A 21,782-nucleotide genomic window follows, 5' to 3' on the forward strand; every position below is an offset into this window, starting at 1 on the left:
TTAGTATGCCTGATCGCCATTGTTGTCCCCAGGCCAGTAAGTGAGAGGAAATTTCCCCAACAAGACCTCAGAGGCAAAAGCAAAAACGCAATAGAGGTTCTAACCCATCACTGAATCCAAAAATAGTTTTGATGGTCCCTTTGGTTCCACATTGTGTATTGTTTGTGAGCAGCCTATACCTTGCAACACATGGAGGTCCCTGGTGTGTGCACATAGTCTTTTCTCTCTCCAGTCTACCAATACAAAGTGACATTTACCTGCAGCATGGATGACTAGACCCAGAGTGGCTGTGATGTTTGTTCCTGCAGACATTCCTGTCCTGGGGTCTGAAAGCAAAGCAAAGATTATTGTTATCAATATATAATAAAGTTTCAGGCTAGATCAGTCATATAACAATAGCCATATCAGCCCACATGCCTGCTAATGGGCCCGGAGGTGGAAAGGGACATATTAGGGGGCTGATGAAGCAATATAACCACTCGAGGACCGCCCTATAGCAGATATATGGCTACAGGATGATCCTCCTGTGCAAAATCACATAAATAAATGTGATTCTTCACTTTCGCCTAGGGAGTGTGCACGTGCATCGCTGGCGGGCTGCTTTGGCTCACAGCAGACACCAATCTGTAATCGGCAATGGACGTCCACAGGCACCCACCGATTGTTGGGCAGCGACAATGAATGGAGCGCTGCCTATGTAAACAAGGCAGTGTTCCGTTTAGACAGGGAGGAAGTGATGGATCTTGCATCCCTTCAAAGCAGGGAATAAGATCCACCACTTCCCTTAGTAAAAGCAGCACACAGTTTACACTAAAACACTAGCCAGGCACACAACCCTTTGATTGCCCTAGATGTTTAATCCCTTCCTACCCAGTGCTATTAGTACAGTGCCAGTACATTTTTTTCGCACTGGTCACTGTATTAGTGTCACTGGTTCCTACAAAGTGTCAGTTGGTGTCCGATAGTCCGCTGCAATATTGCAGTCCTGCTGTAAGTCGCTGATCACCGCCATTACTAATATTAAAAAAAAAAAAATTATATATATATATATATATATATATATATATATATATATATATATACACACACACACACACACACGTACATATATACACACACATACATATGTACATACACACACATATGTACATATACACACACATACATATGTACATACACACACATATGTACATATACACACACACACACACCATAGCTTGTAGACGCTATAACTTTTGCGCAAACCAATCAATGTACGCGTATTGGAATTTTTGTAGCCGAATACACATTGGGCTAAATTAATGAAGAAATTTGATTTTTTTTTTATTGGATATGTTTTATAGCAGAAAAGAAAATATTGGGTTTTTTTCAAAATTGTTGGCCATTTTTTGTTTATAGGCACACAAAAATAAAAAAAAGGCAGTGGTGATCAAATACCACCAAAAAAAGCTCTATGTGTAGGAAAAAAAAAAGACAAATTTTCTTTGGGTACAGTGTTGCATGACTGCGCAATTGTCAGTTAAAGAAACGTAATGCTGTATCGGAAAAAATTGCCTGGTCATGAAGGGGGTAAATCTTCCGGAGGACACCAGAGAATATCTGTGTGCATATGAAGAGAACACATATTCTGTACTGTATCTATCATTAAAATGTTTTTCACCTTTACAGAGAAAAAAAATGAAAAAAGTGAACCAACAAATACAGCCTGCCCATCCCTGCTGTACTTACTTTCAGGAATGCTAGACTGTCAGTGCCCATGTAGTCAGTCCAGTGGTCCATGGATTTAAAACCCCAGCTCTTCTTCCCTCCTCTCTCTGCAGTGCTGCTGGGATGGACCAGAGTGATTCACTGCGCAGGCACTGACCAATCAGCATTGCTCTGGCCCAGGGGCGGACTGACAACTAATGGGGCCTCCGGGCAATAGGGGGATCATGGGGCTCCTGTGTCCTTGCCCTAACTCAAAAAAGCCTATGAAAAAGGTACCAGGGGCATCTCATGGGGCTCCCTACTGACTCCGGGCCCTCGGGCAGTGCCCGAGTTTCCAAATGGTCAGTCTGCCCCTCCTCTGGCCCATCCTGGAAGCGCTGCATTTTTTTCTGTAAAGGTGAATTAACACTTAAAGGACAGCAGAGGTTGCTATTGATGCTGTTCCTGTACCACTGTGACATTTCTAATAAGCTGATGTCAGATGTTCAGGAGACTTCAGAATCATAGTCTCTAGTCACAGATCTCTTTTGAAGGCTGTGTAGTAAGGAGAACGTGTTTAACTGTCTTACTAGTGTAGACTTATTGTGCCCAGAGCTTCTGGTCATCCCAGCCATCACTGAAATAACCCTGTAGGACTTCCTTAGGCTGTAAAAATCCCAGAGTATCTCCTCAACTAAAAAAACTGACAAGATAAATGTTTGTGGTTTTTAAAAAAAATTAAAAAACACAACACAAGTTTAAAGACGTTTTAATCAAGGAATAGAATAACTGTGTGCGAGAGTACTAACAATTATGTCGTAACATAAAACAGAATGATGGTCATTATTATTGATACTGCAACTGGGGTTCTTTTTTTTTTTTTTACTGACTACTACTCCACCTCCTTCTGCACTTGCTTACTGTGGCAGTTGGAGGAGTTGGGGGCTTAGAATTTATACAGATGCTTCAAGATCTGAGATGCTGAAAAAGACTGGGGAGCTACTAAGGACAGAGGGGCTAGTCGGAACTTTAATGCTAAAAACGAATGCCCTGCAGTGATGCCCCCTCTTCCCTGATGTCTGTCCACAGTTCTGGTCCCTATTAGCTTACTGACAGCATACCTGCTGCCTGTCCTTTTTCAGACATGCTTTATATTAACCACTAGCCTACAGGGCACTTATACCCCCTTCCTGCCCAGGCCAATTTCCAGCTTTCAGCGCTGTCTCACTTTGAATGACTATTGCGCGGTCATACAACACTGTACCCATATGAAATTTTTATCATTTTTTTGTGACAAATATAGCTTTATTTTGGTGGAATTTAATCACCTCTGGGTTTAATTTTCTTAAACAAACCAAAAACCACTGAAAAAAAATGTTTTTTCTTAGTTTTTGTTATACAATTTTGTAAATAAGGGATTTTTCGCCTTCACTGATGTGCGCTAATGAGGCTGCACTGATGGGCACTGATAGGCTGCACTGATGGACACTGATAGGTGGCACTGATGGACACTGAGGAGGCACTGGTAGGTGGCACTGATGGGCATTGACAGGCATCACTGATGGGCACTGAAAGGCAGCACTGATATATGGCACTGATATATAGCACTGATAGGCGGCACTGACTGGCACTGATAGGCAGCACTGACTGGCACTGATAGGCAGCACTGATAGGTGACACTGAAAGGCAGCTCAGATGGGCACTGATATGTGGCATTGATGTGCACTGGTAGGCACTGATATGTGGCACTGATGAGCACTGACATAAGGCACTGATGGACACTGACAGGTGGCACTGCTGGGGCTACACTGATCATCAGGGCACACTGATCATCAGTGCCCTAATGATCAGTGTACATGTCCCCTCCGTGGAATGCCGATTATCGGCTCTCCTCTCCTCTCGAGCTGTCAGCTTGACAGCTCGAGAGGAGAGAAATGCCGATAACCAGCATTTCCCTGTTTACATGTAATCAGCTGTGATTGGACACAGCTGATCACATGACCGAGCCGACATCTTCGGCTCTTTCCGTGATCGGTGATCCGCTGTGTCCGAGGCACACAGCGCACCGCCGATCGCCGTGCTGCGCGCTCCCTGAGCCGCACATGCGCAGTGAGAATGGGATGACATCATATGACTTTCTCCCAGAACGAGAGAACCACCTTGCACCCGTCATATTACTATATGGTGGGCAGGAGGTGGTTAAAGTGGTTGTAGAGCCTCAAGGTTTTTTACCTGCATACATTCTAAGGTAAAAAAACCCTCTTTGTGCAGCAGTGACCCCAGCCCCCCAATACTTACCTGAGCCCTGTCGCGATCCAGTGATGTGAACGACAGCTTTGGCTGTCCCAGGTCTTTGCCTCCTTATTGGCCGAGACAGCAAGTGGAAGCCATTGGCTCCCGCTGCTGTCAATCACAGCCAGTCAGACAATGAGAGAGGAGGGGGGGCACACGGAGTAGCGGGTGCCCCCATAGAACCCGACAGAAAGGAGGAGCCAGGAGAGCCTGCAGGAGACCCGATAAGAGGAGTATCCAGGCTGCTCTGTGCAAAACTACTACACATAGCAGGCAAGTATGACATGTTTGCTATTTTCCCCCCAAAAAAGTAATCGCTTTAAAATGAATGACCATAGATGAAATAATTTGCCATAACACCCTTACATCATATATCCAAATATTAAGCTGATAAAAAAAATCTGCAACTCCAGCAGCACAGAAAAAAAAAAATTACACAATACACACCAATCTAACAAACATTCTGTAGAAATGATCAACCAGCGTTCGGCTTGTGCACCCCAAACATTGCATTGTGCAAAAAACTACCTTCAAGCAGCGGCGTCAATAGGGTTGGTGTCACCTTGTGCAGTAAAAAATAGTGTCCACCCCCCCCCCCCCCATACATTTTATGCTTGTCCCACAACCCTCTTCCCCCCATATTATAATTACCTCACACATCCTCATCTGTTACATATGATCTCTGTGCAATAACCCCCCCATTATAATTATCCTGCAACCTGTCCTATTAATAATACACTGGACCCCCCCCCCTCCCAAATGATACAGTGGGTATAGAAAAGAATCACTTTACAATAATCATATTTTGCTGAAATGTAAACATGCAGTTTTTGTTTTATCCAGCTGTATTTGTATAAGTGCAATTTATAACACCCAAGTGGAAGATATAACACCAACATGTAAGAATAACAAAAAAAAATAAAAAACAGAATCACTGATTTGGAAAAAGGATCACCCCTACAAATTACTTGTAATCTCAAATCAGGTGTAGTTAATCACCTTCTCAAAGCAATATGACTTTCAACTGTGATCAGCTGTGGTCATTTTGATTAGCTCAGCATGAAAAGAGCTTTCCTGGAGCATTTCAGTCCCTGGTAATGCAACTGAAGCAAACAACTATGGGTGGCAAGGCAAGGTCAAAAGATCTCCAGGATAAATTTGTGGACCGGCACAAGTCAGGAGATGGATACAAAAAAAAAATCTAAAGGTTTTATCAATGCCTAGAAGCACAGTGAAGCACAGTGAAGGTATTTGATAGAATACAGATCCTCCCTGGACATTGCTCCAAACTGGATCAAAGAGCCAGGAGGAAACTGGTCAGAGAGGCTACTCAGAGGCCTACAGCAACTCTGAAGCAGTTGCAGGAATTTATGACAAAGAGTGATCATTGTGTTCATGAGACAACAATATCACAAATTATCCACAAATGTGGCTTGTATGGAAGGGCTGCAAGAAAAAAGCTGCTCCTCAAGAAAGGCCACATGCAGTCACAACAGAGTTTGCCAAAACAAAATTGAAGATTCTGAGGCCACATGGAAAAAGGTGTTATGGTCAGATGAGACTAAAACTGAATTATTTGGCCCAACACTAAATGATATATCTGGCAGAAATCCAATACAGCTCACCATCCAAATAACTCCATTCCTACAGTACAGCATGGAGGTGGTAATATCCTGTTATGGGGGAGTTTCGCTGCAGCAGGGACTGGAGCATTTGTCATGATAGAAGGAAAAGTGAATGGGGCAAAATACCATCAAATTCTTAAACAAGGGTCATTGACCTTAAAAAGGTAGAGATCTACCTGAACAATATGGGAGAAGTCAAACATCACTGAACACAGTGTCTGATTTAAACCTCTAATTGCTGTACCACCGTGTCACAATCGCGTGCATTGCACGGTAATAATGGGTTTTAATTAGGTGGTGAGGAGGCAACCTATCCCTTCCTCACCACCTGTCAAACACACTTGGATCACTTTTCAGTGGAGCAGCAGTTGCCTGCTACACTTGTGATAGAGCCTTTAGTTGCATTTGGCAGGGGCATCCCTAGGGCTCCTTCACACATAAATTTGGGGGGGGGGGGTAAAACCCAGTGACTGAGTCACAGTTTTAATGCCTCCAATCCCAACCCCCTTTAGCTGCTGAGACAGCAGCCAAAAGGTGTACACATGCCGCAGCAGGAAGTAAACCCCCTGTTGCTTCTAGTGGCTGCTACTGCCTGGCAGTCGCAACCAATTCAAGTAAATGGGGAAACTCTGCAAGCTCTCCGCAACTGCATGATTCTGCAGGGTCCAGGGGGTTAAAGCAGGTGGTGAGAAAGCAACACAACGCTGCTTGCTTTAACTCCTTGTTTGCTGTACTGTATAAGGTTGCAGGGCACTTGCAGAGCGGCCTCATTTATTTGAATTGGTCAGTCTTGGCAGCTGCTACATCTACAAACCATGACAGGATGTATAACTCCTGCTACAGCTGCAACATATGTACACCCCTGGCCATTGAAGCTAAAGGGGGTGTGGTTGCGGCAGTGGTGGTATAAACACAACTTAACTATGGGGTTTTACCACCCAAACTGCAAATGTAAATGGACCCTTAGTGTTCTGAGCCCTCTATAAGGCTGCTTGCACACCGATGTGCTGCGGTTTACCTGCACCATGGGTGCAGCGCAGTGCATCTGTGACTTTCCTGGGTTAGCTGTGCTTTGCCATAGATTTCTGTTATATTCTACAGATGTGGAGCACTCTTGAAAGCGCACCAAAACTCCTGCATTCAGGTGTTTTAGTGAGCTTTCAGAAAGTGCACCAAATTTGCAGGGTATAATAGAAGTATATGGGTAATCGCAACAAACCCACAGGAAAGCTGCAGGTACACTGCACTGCACCCGTGGTGTGGGTAACCCACAGCACATCAGTGTGAAAGCAGCCCTATACTATTATACCCAGTGTATTGCTTCACACTGACCTGAAATCTCTTCTTTCCAGGTGCTGGCACCACTCTGGAGACCATTAGCCGGGATAAGAGGTGGAGTGCAGTTGGTATCACTCCTCATGAGACGGGAGCCAACACTACAGAGGAGACATCGGTTTATGTGGCTCTTGCTCCCTACTACAGATCCAACTTTACAAGTAATCTCTCTGCATTGAACTCTGTTTGATGCTCTGGGATGGCGGGTCAGCAAGCCCAGATTGCGATCTACCAGTCACTTGGCCGCAATCTACTAGAGAGATCACAATCTATTGGTTGCTGACTCCCGTTATTGAGGAAAATCTGCTGCCCTCTGCCAGAAAGTTGTCAACGAGAAGAACGTTTACCTTCGAACAAGACAATGACCCAAAGCACACAGTAAAAATGACCACACAGTGGTTGAAGGAGGAAAGATGAATGTCCTTGCATGGCCTAGTCAGAGCCCAGACTTAAACCCCACTGAAAATCTGTGGAATGACTTGAACACTTCAGTCCGCAAACGGTCATCATCAAATTTAACTGACCTGTTCTGCAGAAGAGTGGGCAAATATTGAAAAGTCTAGATGTGCAAAATTAGTAGAGAAATATCCCAAACAACTAAAGGCTGTAATTAAACATAGTTACATAGATAGTCTGGCTGCAAAAAGTCCACCTAGTTCAACTATGAAAAAAGGGGGGGGGGGGGGGGCGGTGATCCTTTTTCCAACTCAGTGACTCTGTGTATTTGAATTTTTTTTCTGACATGTTGGTGTTGTAGGTTTCACTTTGTTATTACAAGTTGCACAGTAAATACAGCTGGATAAACCAAAAACGGTCTGTCTTCATTTCAGGCTGCAAAGCAACAAAATGTGATTTTAAAGGGGGGGGGGGGGTGATTCTTTTCTATGCCCACTGTAACTACCCCACATTACATCTAATTACTTCACCATCATTTCATAGTTCCAAATACCCCACAATTCCCCCCCCCCCCATTAGGAAATACCCCAGAATTTTTCCTCATTACTACACTACATAACCCCCCCTATCATAAATCCCCCACTCAACTACTATAATTACCCCATGACCATGTAATTCCTCCCCACCCCATTATAATTACCCTACATTCCCCCGGCCTGTTATAATTGCCTCACAACACTACCCCTCCCCATTATAACACTCCTATATCCTCCCGTTACATATAATTCCCCTGCAGCCCCCTCCCCTTCAATTATATTTACCCTCCCCCCATACAATTAGAATTGTCCAGCAGCCCCATCAAATTATAATTCTCCCCCTTCTTTAATTATTATTCCCCTGCAGCGCCCCCTTTCAATTACAATTCTCCTGAAGCAATTTCCCCCCCCTTCAATTATATTTACTATTCTCCCACAATTATAATCTACCTACAGCCCCTCTTCAATTATGATTACCCTCCCCTACACAATTATAATTCCCCTGCAGCCCCCCCTTCAATTTTAATTTCCCTGCACCCAACAAATTCACAATGCATACAATTCCCCTGCACCCCCCTCCCCTAGGAGGATCTCTCACATCGCCTTCGACCGCCATCACTTCGCCTAGCTCTGGCTAGTAAACAACCGCCCATTACAGGACAACTCAATGATGACGTCATTAAGTGCAGGAGGAGGAGTGAGCCAGACATGCCCTACAATGGAGGGAGGGGAGGAGAGTCGGACAGAGAATTCCCATTTATGTCCTCCCTGCTCAGAGGTCATCGCCCCTCCTCCGGTGTTGTCACCGCATTCCAGTCATAGCCCAGAATACACCTACTTGATGGTGTTACCCCCCTGGCAAGTATCACCCGGGTGTGGTCCGCACCCCCAGAGCGATGCCACTGCCTTCAAGTGTATGAAACCTCTAAGGTGTCGTTTAGACTTGCATTTGGGGGCATTAAAAACATACCTATGGATTCAGTCAGAAATCTTGTGAAATATCAAATGGATGAAACTAAAATCTCAACACAAATGTTATCAGTTTTCCAGAGTTACGCCCCTCTGTGTAGTGGAGAGGAGGACAGAGAGAAGATGCAACAGCCTAAGATGCCAGTGCTGCTCCTCCATACAGTACAGCAAGTGAGCGCTGTCACTCTTAAGATAGGATGTGTGGCAGGATCATCAGGTGAAAATAAAGAAAATGAAAAAGAAAAAAAAAAAAATCATAAAAAGAAAAAAAATGAATGCAGCCACTACTCCTAAGGACTATAAAACTAATACTTTACATTTTGTTTTTTTTTCTCTTTACAAAAAAATATATACAGTTATCTTTAAAAAGGCAATGCTACTAAATATGTTTTGGATTACCTGCTGTACCACATCCAGTAACACACACACAGGAACAGCAGGAAGAAGGGTATTTCCCCTGACGGGTGTAATATGCCAACACAGCATGAGCTCGCAAGACAATTTGTTGACTTAAATGTTAATTGAAACCGATTTAGTGTTTATTCAGGATGCTGTCCAATCCTCAAGATCCTGGGTGGAGGACAGGTCCCAATCCCCAGCCAATAAGAGTGCTGGTTTAGAATTGCCAGGGAAATGCATAAAGCCCAACTCTGTCCAAAACAATTTTTTGCTTTCAGAGAGGGAAGATTGAACATCTGTCAGGCTTTTACTGCCATCTCTATCCTCATGGGAGAGGATGCATCTTACTTCATGTCCTGCCAATTTTTTGTTTTTATTACTTTAGATATGCTGTGTGATGCAAAAACATGACAAATATAATTTTACTGCAAAAGGTTGAAATTTCAGGTTAACTTGTTATTTTATCCTGCATTGGACGAAATCACAGGTTCTCTTTGTGTCACACTACTCACCATGATAAGAGCAGTAGCTTCCTATCTGGTCCACGATAAACATCAGAATGAATCCAGTGACCAGGAAGACCCCGATGAAGAAGTGCAGTGGGATAGAGGAAGCCACCTCTGTTACTTCCTCCTCTGTCACCGCAGCCTCTGTGACATTGACATTCTGGGCAACATTCAGGCATTTAGCTGGAGACTCTGCCAAACAGAAAGACAGACGAAATCAACGTGATTTACAAAACTGAGCACCCAAGAGTACCCGGCCCTGAGAAAAAGAACAAAATGGAGATGTCTAGTGTTAAAATGTTTAGAAAGACTCCATCAACTATGGCCAAAAGCATGTGGACACCTCTCCAAATAATTGCACTCAGGTGTTTCCGATGAAGGGTATTGTTAAAGTGGTTGTAAACCCAGATAACAAAAAGTAAACTGAACATTTTAGCCAACTCAGCAAAGCAGCACTGTGGCACAATGTGGCAGGGAAACAAGCAGCCTGTCATCGGTAGTCCTCCCCACTTTGCTACAGGAAAAAAAAAAAAAATTGCTGCCACACCCCCTCTTCTTTGATTGACAGACATGCAAAAGAGACTCATGCACGAGCATGGAGTGAAGAGAGCACATCTCCTGCTGCCTCAGCCTGCGTGGATGTCGTTTTAGTTTCAAGTGGTTGTAAACCTCATATACATTTCTCAAACACATGCATCATTTCATAGTTTAATAAAAATCCAAGGTGCTGTATTTTTACCTCTTTATTCATCTCTAAGCCTGTCACAGCTCTCTGAAAATCTCTGGTCCATGACATCACTGGCTCCACCTCCAAGCTGTACATACCACCTCCATGTGCGCACACTTCTAGCACAATACACCCTGCTAAGCCGACACTAGTGTGCGAATGTACAGCGGGGAGGTGGGGCCAGTGATGTCATGACTCCACCTCCTGAGCTCCAGTCCATAGATATGCCCACTGATCGGAGATTTTCAGAGAGCTGTGACAGGCTTAGGGGATGTAAATACAGAGGTAACAATACAGTGCTGTGAACTGGTACTGAACAAAGTATGAAGGTTTACAACCACGTATAGAAAAACATGTTAGACAACTGTACTGTTCCAAACTGGTGTCAAGGATTTGGGGAAGGCCCTTGTCTGTTCCAGAACGACTGCACTTAAAGGGGGAGATTTACTAAAACTGGAGCACTGTGGTGCAGCTGTGCATGGTAATCAATCAACTTCTAACTTCAGCTTCTTCAACTAAGCTATGGCAATAAAACCTGAAAGCTGATTGGTTACTATGCAGAGTTGCACCAGATTTTGCACGCTCCCGTTTTAGTAAATACCCCCAAAGCCAGCTTCATAAAAGACATGGCTTGGTGTGGAGGAACTTGAGTGTCCTGCACAGAGCCCTGACCTCACCCTGCTGTACGCTTATGAGATAAACTACAGTGCTGATTGTGAGCCACCAACATCAATACCTGACCTCAAATATGGGTACAAATTTCCACAGACACTATCCAAAATCTTGTGCAAAACCTTACCAGAAGAGTGGAAGGAGGGGCAGATCCATATTAGTGGACATGATTTGGGAACTGGATGTCCAAAAAGCTCATAAGTGTGAATGTCAGGTGTGCAGAAAACTTTGGGACAGAACTGTAACAGTTAGTTGTAGAAAAGACTCAGGTCACGAGCCTGGCTGTGCAAATCTCAGGATTGGATGCAGAAATATGCAAATTCTTAGCAGGAAAAAAAAAAGTATTACACACGCACATGATATAAAAAGCCTACACACCCCTGTTACAAATGTCAGGTTTCTGTGATGAAGAAAAAAAAAAAGACAAATATAAATCATTTCAGAAAATTTTCCACCTTTAATGTAACCTATAAACTGTACAACTCATTTGAACAACAAACTGAAATCTTTTAGGTGGAGGGAAGTAAGAATAGAAAACTAAAATAACATGGTTGCATAAGTGTGCACACCCTTAAACGAATACTTTGTTGAAGCACTTTTTGATTTTATTACAGCACTTTTTGGGATGGCAAATCTTGACTTGGCAATATTTGGCCACTCTTTCTTGCAAAAATGCTCCAAATCTGTCAGATTGCGAGGGCATCTCCTGTGCACAGCCCTCTTCAGATAACCCCACAGATTTTCGATCAGATTCAGGTCTGGGCTCTGGCTGGGCCATTCCAAAACTTTAATCTTCGTCTGGCGAAGCCATTCCTTTGTTGATTTGGATGTATGCTTTGGGTGGTTGTCATGCTGAAAGATGAAGTTCACCTTCATGTTCAGCTTTCTAGCAGAAGCCAATATTGACTGGTATTTGGAACTGTTCAAAATTCCCTCTACCTTGACTAAGTATCCAGTTCCAGCTGAAGAAAAACAGCCCAAAGCATGATGCTGCCACCACCATGCTTCACTGTGGGTATGGTGTTCTTTTGGTGATGTGCAGTGTTGTTTTTGCGCCAAACATATCTGTTGGAATTATGGCCAACAAATTCAACCTTGGTTTCATCAGACCAGAACACATGTCTCACATGCGTTTAGGAGACTTCAGATGTGTTTTTGCAGATGTGTTCTTGTGTTTTAGCCGGGCTCGGATGTTTTTCATTATAAGAAAAGGCTTCTGTCTTGCCACTCTACCCCATAGTCTACTCTAGACCAGTGTTTCTCAACCTTTTTTCAGTCAAGACACCCTTTAAAATTATGGACAGTCACCCCATTCTAAAATGAGAAAAACTATTCTAATAGTTTTATATTACGCAGCAACATCCACACATGTAGGACGCCCAACATTAGAGGGAATTTATTCTTCCAAAGCAATATACTTTTGCACACTGGTACTGACTAGTATTCCAATGTTTCTCTTCTCCCTCAGTTTTTATCCATCACTCATCACTAATGTGACCCCAACACTGATGGAAAAGGGCAGGGGGGGGTCAAACTAGGATGCTGTGCAGGCAACCAACATCCTCCTTATCAACTGATGATGTCATTGGTTGTCAGGACACACCATGTTTGGAGGTCAAATGGCACTGCACATCACCCCAAAAATTCCATATCAACAGTGATGTTTGGAGGTGAGAACATCATCATGTATTTCAGCATACGGTACTGGCAATCTGTATGTCACTGAAGGAAGGATGAATGGAAAAAATGTACAAAGAAATTATTGATCAAAATCTGCTGCCATCTACCAGGATGATGAAGATGAAACGAGGGTGGACATTTCAGCAAGACAAAGCCAAGGAAACTCTCAACTGCTTTCAAAGAAAGAACGTAAAGCTGTTAGAATGACCCAGCCAATCCCCTGACTTGAATCCAATAGAAAATCTATGGAGAGAACTAAAGATCAGAGTTCGCAGAAGAGGCCAACAGAACCTTGAAGATTTGAAGACTGTTTGTGTGGAACAATGGGTCAAAATCACACCTGAGCAATGCATGTGACTAGTTTCTCCCTACAGGAGGCATCTTGAATTTGTCATTACCAACAAAGAATTTTGTACGAAGTATTAAATAAATTTCAGTTAGCGTGTTCATTACTTTTTCACACACACACACACACACACTGTATTTAGTGATTTCTTGAATTTCAGCTTGAAGCCATTACCGGGGGAACGTGCATTCTGAAGAATGTCTGCTAACTAGCTGCTATGGGTTACTGCACTTTGTAAACTTCTGTTTGTTAAAATAAAGCTCTTTGGCTCTGAACGCACTAGAGAACAGACAAGGCTTGTCCTGGCTGTGACATCAAGAGTGATGGCTGGCTCATTACAGTCAAGTCACTTTGTCCGGGGACAACAAAGAAGTACCAGGGATTCCACTAACCTTTAGAAGATCCATCCAGCAGCTCAATCCCCTCTGGTATAATTATAGCCAGCGCTGTTCCACAGAGCAAACCGGCACCCAGAACACTTATAAACTGCAGCTTTTGCTGAAAGTAAAGAAATAAAGAAAGGAAAGGCAATTAGCTGAGCTGCAAACTTAAGCTGGCAATACACTAGTAGATTTGCAAATTAACATTTCTATGAAAATTCTCATCTGTATGATCGACAACCTCATGTATGATGTTTCAAAAGTACTTTTAAAAGAGATTTGCTTTTAACATTTGGAGTGGAAGGAGCTTTCCCAAACAAAAACTACATTCACTGATCATTAAAAAATAAAAATGTCATCCTGCTTCTTCGAACATTCTCGTCACCGGGGTCAAAAACGAACATCAACTTGGCCCCACTAATAATTAGAAAATCAAAATCTTAGAATGAAATTGTATTAATGTATGGCCAGCTTTAGGCATTGTGAATAAAATACAACATCCATTACTTCCAGGTGTTTTGGAACTAGTCCAGGGGGACTGTTACATTCCAACCTGGTCATAGATAATGATTTTTTTTTTTCAGCCAGCAGGCTGAAGGAAAGAAAAAATGCACAGATTCCTCTATCCAAAGAAGCAAAGTATCCCCCCACCCCCACCTGTCAGAATACACAAATCATTGGCTGCAGATGACAGGCTACACCTACTGACTGATAAAAGTCTTAACAGGAACAGCTACACATAAATTGAAATGTGCCCAGTCCCTGTTGAACCATCTGAATTTCAATCCATCTAGGCTCTGACTGACAAGTCGAGCAGGACCAAGTAAACAATGGAGATTTGTTTTGTGCCCCAAGGCCCCTGGGGAGCAAAGTCTATTCCTAAATTAAAGGGTCAGTTTATCCAAAAGTGATATTTCTGTTATAGGTGGGTCCTGATGGGGCAGGTTCAGACTCTGGCTTCTTAAAGAGGTTTTAAATAGTGCAAGGGAGATCTCCCTGCCAGAATTCTGCACTTAGTTTATGTCGTTCTGGAAGTGTCAGTGTTCCCGCCCACCTTTAGTGTGTTCCACCGCCTCCTGATACTTTCCTCATCACATAAAATAATTCCAGCAGGGATGGAGGTAATGCCTCATAAATGCCCTAGCTGGTATGCAGATTTGGGATCTCACCACTGGAGTCCCTGAGATATAATACTACTACGTATTTTAAAGTGTATTTAAAACAAAGAACAAAAATATTACATATTGCAGCTCACCAGTCCTTAGGTGTGGTGGCTACATTTTTTTCCCCTGGGTATTTCCCCCCTCTTTTTTCACCTGGTGATCTTGCCAGTAACACGTTCCTTGTCCTAGGGTGAAAACACTCACTTGCTGCACTAAGGAGAAGCAAAATTGTTACTCCGTGTCCGGAAGTGGGATAGGACTATAGAACACCTCCCATCCTCTCCATGCCAGAAAACGGGAGTGTTCTGTAGTCCACTGCTTGAGATTTAAAGTGGTGGTGAACTCGTGTGTGCCATTTTTATCTACAGGTAAGCTTATAATAAAGCTTACTAGTAAGCTCAATGAATATCTCCTAGACGTGCACCGTTTTAAAGATACCCGTGCCATTCCTTCAGAGCTGTGTGCCGTGCCACCTGTGCAGGAGTGACATTGCAGCTTAGCCAGTCAGGTGGCCGGAACCCGCAAACCTGGAAAGAAGACCTGGATGGAAGCTATGGTGACACCGCGGGAGGGCTTCATTTTAAGGCAAGTATTTCATAATGTGCTAGTATTATTATTATACAGTGTTTATATGGCGCCAAAAAGTTTGCTCAGCGCTGTACATTGTAGTGGGGGACAGTATATGGGACAATACAGTAACAAAACAATATACGAGAGGTTTGAGGGCCCTGCTCTTTCGAGCTTACAATCTGGAATGTGATGCATATTAGCACATTATATTACCTTTCAGGAGGAAATCTATTTTTTTTTTCATTTGGAGACTTTACTACCACTTTAAAAGTGGTTGTAAACCCAATGTTGGTGTAATGAAGAAGACTGCCATCCCTACATACCTTTGAGTGCTCTGAGTCTGCTCGCCTATTCAAAACATTGTTCTGTCATTCCCTTGTTTGTGATGTAGCCCTCTGAAGTTGTCCCTTTCTGTGGGCGTGGTGGCAGTCCAGAGCTTGGCGGTGTAGCAGTGACATCACCGGACTTCTCTCCCCCTCTTCACGCCCTCATCCCTGGCATAGTGGCGCACACAGCGGGAAAGCTAGTGCGTGCACGCTGACCCAATGTGTGCGCCCGGCTGTTACAATGCTGTAAATTTTTTAAATTCTTATTGTTAATGTTACAATAGGCTGTCAATCAAAGGAGAGGGAGCGTGAGGACACCATTCTATGACCTGTGATGGATTTGTTCAATGAGGGATAAAAAGGAAAACAGCAGAAGAATGCCTGGTCCTTTTCCAGGCAGACTGGGGGGTGGATGCATTGTCCTGCTGTGCAGATTACGGTACTGTGATTATCTAAATTTATATTTTCCGGGTTTACAACCACTTTAACTGCAGGAAAGCAGAGTGGTCCGCTCACTGCAGGAAGTTAGGAGCTCACTAGATTTGCAGGATCAACATATATTGTTGAAATTTAAAAAATATGTATAAGCAAAAACATAATACCTTAGAGGGAAAAAGGAGATAATTCATGCTGCATAGGGTTACTCAAGTATTAATATGAAGTTAAATAAGTATTAATATGAAGTTAAAGTATTAATCTGAAGTTAAATACATTTTGGCTAAAAAATAAATAAATATTTGTAAGGTTAAAGCGGAGTTCCACTCAAAAGCGGAAGCTCTGCTTATTTGCCCCCCCCCTCCACTGCTATATTTGGCACCTTTTGGGGGGAGGGGGGTGTGGGTACCTAGTTTTGACAGGTATCCACTCTCACGTCTGGCTCAGTTTGCTGCGGCAAAGTGAGCCGGAAGTTTGGCCCCCTCCTCCCTCCTGCAGTCTCCTGGGAACTTTCAAAGGTCCCAGAAGACTGCCGGACCAATTAGGAGGCGCAGCACAACTAGCGCATGCGCAGTGGGCACCAGGCTTTGCAGCTGCAAGCAGTCACAGCCTGGTGCCCACAGTTGATATGCCAGTGCCGTGGAGGAGAGAAGGGGAGAAGACACGGCGCAGGTGAGAACATCACTGGACTCCGTGACAGGTAAGTGTGTGTTTATTAAAAGTCAGCAGCTACAGTTTTTGTAGCTGCTGATGTTTAATAAACACAAAAACGTCTGGAACTCCACTTTAAGGGATGTCATCTGCAGATCACACCTTCATATCAATAAAAAAACAGTAAATACAATGTAACATAGTAAATACAATGTAACATGTTACACTGTGTTACTCAATGACACTTGCAGATTATCCACATTTTACACAGGACCGGCTGCTTCTGCTATGTAATATATGGCTATTCTCAGCTGTCATTTTGATTGCAGGAGAGTGACCACAGTGGGAGAAGAACTTAACATAGATGATACCCCCTAGAATCTTTCATCATGTTTTTTTAATGGCATATCTCCTATGTTTAAAATTCTCAGTAAATTAAAATAATCCTGTGCTATAAAGCCAAGATTTCCTTTGTACAGCAGGCAACAGTGCTTCTCCTACAATGACACCACATTTTACCTTCCACTTCCACTGTTAGAACCCTAGTAAAGTGTTTAACAGCAAGACCCATGTGAAATTAAAAAATGTGTGGTCACCGTTTTTGGTCAGCATATGATCACTGAAAAATGCATCTCCCACGAAGTAATAGCAATTCCCCCATTCTTTTCCTTCTTAAATATACAAAAGAGAACAAGTGTGGAATGAAGGTGACACAGAGGGGCACACAACTTTCAAAGTCTCCCATTGCAAATGCCAGTCAAGTCTCAGACCTCATAAAGGCAGAGAACATCGCTGCATATTTATGAATCGGTCCGATCTTTGTTCTACAAGAGCTTCTTTTATATTCTACACACTTTGATCATTCTCATTTGCAGCCATCACAATGACCATTTACAGCTCATCAGAAAGCAGACTTTGATGAATTTCAAAGATATTCAATTCTGGGCAATTGTATCATGTCCTTTCAAGCCTATGTGCAAAAGCTGGCCTTAGCGTCACATCCAATAATTAAAATGAGCTTTTAAAGACGTCATTGTTGCAGCAGAAATTCAGAATTGGCAGGCTGCCCAATATCCTGCTTTAGGTTTAGCCAAATCTTTTTCCAGGGGCTGGAATGTAGGGTTAGAATCACTTTGTTGCTTTTATTATACATTAAAAGGTGTATGTGAGCTCTAACCATGAGAGTATTCTATTTGTTCCCTTTTGGATCTGTTAAATATACCACTGACAGTGTTTTTATATCTGATTGACAGGTGCAAAAAAATACCCATCAGAAATCATGTCAGAAATTGAGCTGTCCTGTGTCTTGTGCACACTACCCATGTTATCTCAAGGAGCCTAAACAGCCCTCTTGGTTGTTATCTTTGGACTACAGAACAATTAGTCTCTTAGGGAGATGAGGATAGTGGAAGGAATTCTGCAGTTTAGGCAGTTGGGCAAGGTTGACACAATTTCTTGCGATTTCAGTTAAAAAAAAAAAAAAAAAACACGTTGCCAGCACACAGCAGGTAATTCGGTGCAGTGTAAATCTCTGGCAGGGTCTTTTCAGGGATAACACACAAAGAAATGTGCATGTATTGAGGAGATGTTTCCTTGAAGTTGTATGAATGATCTGCATTCATGGCAGCCCACAGCCATATAGCAAAGTGCAGATCATCCACAGGAACTGGGGCTCTGGTGCACATGCACACTAAACAGAGGACCATGCTGGAATGTTTTTCCTGCGAAGGCCATGTGGCACAGGGGAGGCTACACACTAAAGGACTTGAGAGCTGACATAAATATGAATAGATTAGTGTGATGGCTACCCTGAGGGTGGGGGAAGGGTAGGAATATATTTAAAGGACAACTTCAGTTGTGTTTTAAGGATGATCTCCAAGTAGAAAAGAAAAGAGATAAAGATTAAAAAGAGAGAGAATTTAGTTATATAAAACTTTCAGGACCCATTCAGACTACTGCCCTGTGGTAATGCACAAAGCGAAGTGTGTTGCGCTGCCATTATTGTGAATGGCACACCAACACACCTAGCCAGTGCACCACAATTATCCTGCGTATTAGTGCACAGCAGCACACAAATGTAAACCATCTGTGTGTTATGGCCTACTGCAGAGGCATAACTAGAACCTTCAGGGCCCCAGTGCAAGAAACCATAAAGAGCCCCCTGATCCCTGGCTGGGGCCCTTCCCACCAAACCCGGGGTGCTTTATTACAGTCCTGAAGTGGGACCCTTTAACAGTGGGACAATTCTACAGTGGGTCCCCTTCTTGGAGTCTTGGGGACCCACCCATGGTGGTGGATAGCCAGGGCCCAATCACAAGTGCAACCATTGTGACCCTGGTAGTTCCCCCACTGGTGTCTTTTTTTTTTTTTTTTTTACACAAATTTTATTTTTTATTTTTATTTACAAATACCTTACCTTTGAGAGAGAAAGGAGATTGACACAACCCTCAATCTCTATTTCTGCAGTCTCCGCTGCACAGAATGAACAGGAATAGCTCTGTCAGGAGCCAAATATCAGTACCAAGTGGCAGATAGGAGAGGGAAGATTGCAGAGCTGTAGGGACGGAGGGGGGCCAGGGGAGTACACAATGGCCCCGGGGTGCAGGGGTGGCAGCATATAGAGGAACCGATCCACCCCATTTTCCTCCTGCAGCCACTGAATGCCTATGGGAGGGAGAGGAAAAGAAGCCAGCTTTCAGCGTGCAGTTGCAGGAGGAAAATGGATGGGACCAATTCCTGTATATGCTGCTCCTCCTATGCATGTGTACAGGGTAGCCACACAGGCCTCCTAGAGCAAGGGGCTGTGTCACAATTGCGACCCTTGCAACCTCTGTAGTTATGTCACTGGTATGTTGCATTGTAAAAAGTGGGTTGCATTGGCAGCCCATTCATTTTGAATGGGCTGCCTTAACACAACATGTCAACTTGCATTCAGTAATGCACTGCAAAGCATCTTAATAAACTCATCAGAATCATCTGTCCTACAGATATTTGGGGCATCAGAGTGAGATTTTACAGGAGTGTTTTACTTTAACCTCTTGTGTCTATTCCTGATCTATGTGGGGGGAAAGACTATCTTGTTCTTGAATAATCTTCTGGCTTTGCTACTCCAATCTTTCTACTGATTGATAGTTTCACTGTAGTCTTTTAAAACGATTAAAAAGTTCTAAAAATGATTTAGATGGAGTGAAAAAGGTCTGATCTAGTAACCAATATCTAACCTAATTTAAACACATCTGAAAGAAAGATCACTTTGGCGATGCTATTCTATTCTTATTCCAGACACTTCAATAAATAAGGTGACGGGAGCTCACATCCACCAGTGCTGAACTCAACTCCCTGTAAAACTGAACACAAAGGTCACTCAAACTTACAGAAGTAGAATATGACGATGACACAGTACATTACTAACCCAATGAGTCAGCACTACACGTCTAGCACATGTCATTTACTACATGGGATCTCCATCTGTTTCCGCCTCTGAAAGTCTTTACATAGAACAAAAAGGAACTTGCATGGTGAGAAAGAAACTATTCTCTGCAAATCTGTGTTCTACTGCAGTCCCTTTCCTTAATCCCCCCCCCCCCCATTCCTAGCGGAGATGGATGAAGCATGCACAGCTCCCATAGAGCCTGGAATGCACGTGCGGGAGAAATTATGTCCCTAGATTACCACCTTTTGGTTCATGAAAAACCAAATTAATGGGGGAGGTATTGCGATGTGGTTAAACCAATGCAATTCTGTCATAGTCAGCATACAGAAACACAGCCAGGATTTCATTAACATTTTGATGGCCAAATTTTGTTGCTGTATCACGGAACTAGGTAGGCTGTAATAAGATGCTCATTTTATTTTGCAATAAATCCTTTTTATAAGGGACAAAGCACTAAGATTATGCTTCTAGTATACATTTTAGTAAGGTAAAGAAAAAAGAAAAAAGAAAAGAAGATTTTACAAAACACACACATGACAAATCATGAGTAGAACGGAGATGTCATCACTGCAGATTATAGGAGTTCATTCACACCAGCAGCACAAACCGCCACAATACAGTGGTGTGATTTGACTGCATAGCAATCAAGGCAAATTGCCTTGTCTTTGCTTTGGGACTGTGCTGGGCAAGGCGTCTGCAAATTGAGTGAACAAAGCCATAAAGCAACAGAAAAACTTAAATTCAGTGCTCAGCTGGCTTACAATTAAAACATAGCCACTTGCAATATGACATGTATATAGGCATCCAAAACATGCATCTTCTATAGTTTAGCAGTGCTCATGTCAATAAACCTAACCTTGTGCATCCACCACCATCAAGCCTCTAACCTAGGACAAGTATGCAGGCGAGGACAGGCAGAACTTCTTGCCGCAAGTGACTCAGAAAATACTTGAAAGTGGGCAAAAACAAAAACAACATATATAATGCAGTCTGTCAAAAGCATTAACACAGCAGTCTTTGTTTTTCTGAGGTCCTGTTCACATCTGTGCATTGTAAAACAAGAGAGCACAGATGTGAATAGTTACATAGGAGTTAAAGGGGTTTACATGTGCTTTTGCCATTCTGGGAAGGTGAGTTTTAGCATGGAGAAAGTGCACCGATGTGAAGAGGACCTGCATCCCCAGTTTTATTACACATTGATCCCATCAGTAAGTTTGTTAATTTTAAACTTCTTTCAAACAGACCAAGCTGTCCAGCTTAAAAGTGGCAGTTAGAGGGTTGAGACAAACAATTTACCATTGAAGGGGTGTTTACAATGGTCAGCTTTTACTCATACAGTGAAACCCTTCATGCCAAAAGGAAAAAAAAAAACAATTGCTGTAATTGCTTAAACAGGTTTTATCTGAAGTTTGGCTTTTTTTTGTCAAGTCCATCTTAATCTACTGGTCCATCTAACAAGACCCTCTCCACAGGTGGACAATGTTGCTTTTCAAGGATTGCTACAATGCTCCTCCTAAAACAGTGTTACCGGCAGGATTACCAGGTGAAAATAAAAAGAAAGGAGAAAAAATAAATAAAAAAATTAAAACTAATCCAGCCACCACATTTAAATGATGAATTCCAGGTATGGCAATTTTTACATGGCTATCAGCTTG

At 42.9% G+C, this 21,782-nt stretch overlaps 1 protein-coding gene across 1 annotated transcript in view; it reads right to left on the bottom strand.

The window, feature by feature from the left end:
• Window positions 1-21,782, bottom strand: part of LOC149456384 (zinc transporter ZIP9-like) — a 56,722-nt gene that overhangs the window by 12,137 nt on the left and 22,803 nt on the right. The window contains exons 2-4 of the mRNA XM_089685058.1: window positions 13,562-13,667; window positions 9,751-9,936; window positions 258-326 (exon numbers count right to left, since the gene is read on the bottom strand). Of these exons, the coding sequence (XP_089541184.1) occupies window positions 258-326; window positions 9,751-9,936; window positions 13,562-13,667 (361 nt within the window). The remainder of the gene's footprint in view (window positions 1-257; window positions 327-9,750; window positions 9,937-13,561; window positions 13,668-21,782) is intronic.

Source organism: Staurois parvus, unplaced genomic scaffold (assembly GCF_062004578.1).
Source record: "Staurois parvus isolate SC_StPar_1 unplaced genomic scaffold, SC_StPar_1.0 ptg000362l, whole genome shotgun sequence".
In the NCBI taxonomy this organism is placed as follows: domain Eukaryota; kingdom Metazoa; phylum Chordata; class Amphibia; order Anura; family Ranidae; genus Staurois; species Staurois parvus.